At 38.3% G+C, this 2,185-nt stretch overlaps 1 protein-coding gene across 1 annotated transcript in view; it reads left to right on the top strand.

The window, feature by feature from the left end:
• LOC107297987 (zinc finger protein RFP) overlaps positions 1-2,185 on the top strand; it is a gene marked incomplete in the record, with an annotated part of 60,679 nt that overhangs the window by 48,592 nt on the left and 9,902 nt on the right. Inside the window, 1 exon segment of the mRNA XM_029286430.1 lies at positions 2,139-2,161. Coding sequence (XP_029142263.1) covers positions 2,139-2,161 — 23 coding nt within the window.

Here is a 2,185-nt window from a genome sequence, read left to right as displayed (position 1 = left end):
GCCAATCTATTATTGGAAGCCTCCAGTGATGGAGCAGCCACAACTTGGGGAGGCAGGCTGTTCCAATGATTAATTGTTCTCACTGTCAGGAAATTCTTCCTTATTTCTAGGTTGGATTTCATTCTGATGAGCTTCCACCCCTTGCTTCTTGTCTTGCCCTCAGGTGCTACAGAGAGTAAATCGATGCCCTTTCCCCTATGACAGTCTTTCATGTATTGGAAGATGGCTGTCCTATCTCCCCTAAACCCTCTCTTTCTTAAGCTAAGCATACCGAGTTCCCTTAGCCATTCATTGTACGGTTTGGCTTCCAGAGCCCTTATCATCTCTGTTGCTCCTCTCTGCATTCTTTCTAGGGCCTCAGCATCTTTTTTTGTATCCTGGTGTACCAATGATGAAGTGGAGTAGACTGCTTTAGCCTCACACAGGATAAAGGGGAAAGACAAAAAAAGCATTGCCTTCCAACTTTTTTCAATGCTGTAAAATACAAAATAAAATTACAATTTCAACTTTTTACTTTTACATGTTTAGTAATTACAGTATTAGCCTGTCTATAAAAACAAAGTCTAATAAGCACAATCAAGCACAAAGTCCAGAAGCAGTTTCCAAGTAGAAACTAATATATATATTTTTCTCTAATTAAAGCAATTCTGTCATTTTTTTCTAGCTTCATCATTTTCTCCATCCATTCTTCTGTTGTGGAGATTGATATATAGATAAGATAAGAAAACCTTTATTGTCATTATTTTTACTGTGGGCACACTGGTATACATAAAAAATGAAATTCTGCTGCCTGTTCTCAAAAGTATACACATACATAACACATATTATATAAACATGCTATATACATACATACATATATACCTACCACCCTTACATATAAATATTAGTCACTGTCCATCTTGAATACATAGCGGAAAGAGGAAGCTTGAAAGTTCACACGGTTGATACCACAGAGCCTCCTCCCAGAAGGTAACAGGGAAAACAGGTCATGAAGAGGATGTGTTGTGTCCCAGATAATCTTGCGGGCCCTGCTCAAGCAACACTTTTATGCCATCATGTCCTGGATAGAAGGGAGGGAACTGCCAATAATCTTTTCTGCCATCCTCGCCACTCTCTGCACCGCCTTCCTGTCTGGAGCAGTGATGCTTCCAAACCAGACAGTAATGCAATATAACAGGATGCTCTCGATATCTTTCCATTTCTGTGCTTGTAGGATTCTGGCTGCACTCGTGATCCTGAATGCATGATTACGTGACCACAGGACAATGCACCCATCATAAATATGAGTCAGTTGCCAAGCAGCTGAATTTTGATCACACAATCATGGGGATGCTGCAACGTTGGTAACTGGAAAATGGCCATGTGTCACTTTTTTCAGTGCTGTTTTAACTGAGAAAAGGGTCACTAAATGAACTGTTGAAAGTCAAGGACTACCTATAATGGCTAATATTAGGGATACACAATTCAGAAAAAGCAGTCCATGCGGAAAGCAAGAATTGAAAGTGCTGGTCACTGTCCCTTTATTCTTCACCATTTTAAGAATGCCTGATTAGGGTTCCTATCGACATGTTGGTGGGTGTTCTCTGTGGGGTCTCCTCCTCCCCTGAATCTCCAGGGCAAGGGAAACCCCAACACCTGTGTGGAATTCAGTTAACCAGTGGAACAACCTGCCTCCAGAAGCTGTGAATGCTCCAACACTGGAAGTTTTAAAGAAGAGACTGGACAGCCATTTGTCCGAAATGGTATAGGGTTTCCTGCCTGAGCAAGGGAGTTGGACTAGATGACCTCCAAGGTCCGTTCCAACTTTATTCTTCTTCTTTGTATTATTATTATTATTATTATTATTATTATTATTATTATTATTATTATTATTATTATTATTATTATTATTATTATTATTATTATTATTATTATTATTATTATTCAACCGGGGTATAATTTTTGTAACACAAGGAAGTAAAAATAAACTGCTTTAAAAAAGGTGAGCGGCTGGGGGAAAAAAAGCAATGTTTTTTTTTAAGAAAAAAGAAAGTACTTTTTAATTATGTCAGTTTGTATCTGGTTTCATACATTTATGAATTTTAAGAATGTAACTGCATAGAAATGGTTCATTTCATTTTTCCGTCTCTCTTTTTTAGGACATTGGAAGCATCTTGGAGAAGTAAGTGAATCCACCCTCCTCTTT

The sequence above is a fragment of the Protobothrops mucrosquamatus genome, unplaced genomic scaffold, assembly GCF_001527695.2.
Source record: "Protobothrops mucrosquamatus isolate PMUCROS unplaced genomic scaffold, P.Mucros_1.0 scaffold3637, whole genome shotgun sequence".
In the NCBI taxonomy this organism is placed as follows: Eukaryota; Metazoa; Chordata; class Lepidosauria; order Squamata; family Viperidae; genus Protobothrops; species Protobothrops mucrosquamatus.
Note: the sequence above shows the minus strand (reverse complement) of the source record. Positions and strands in the feature narration are given on the sequence as shown.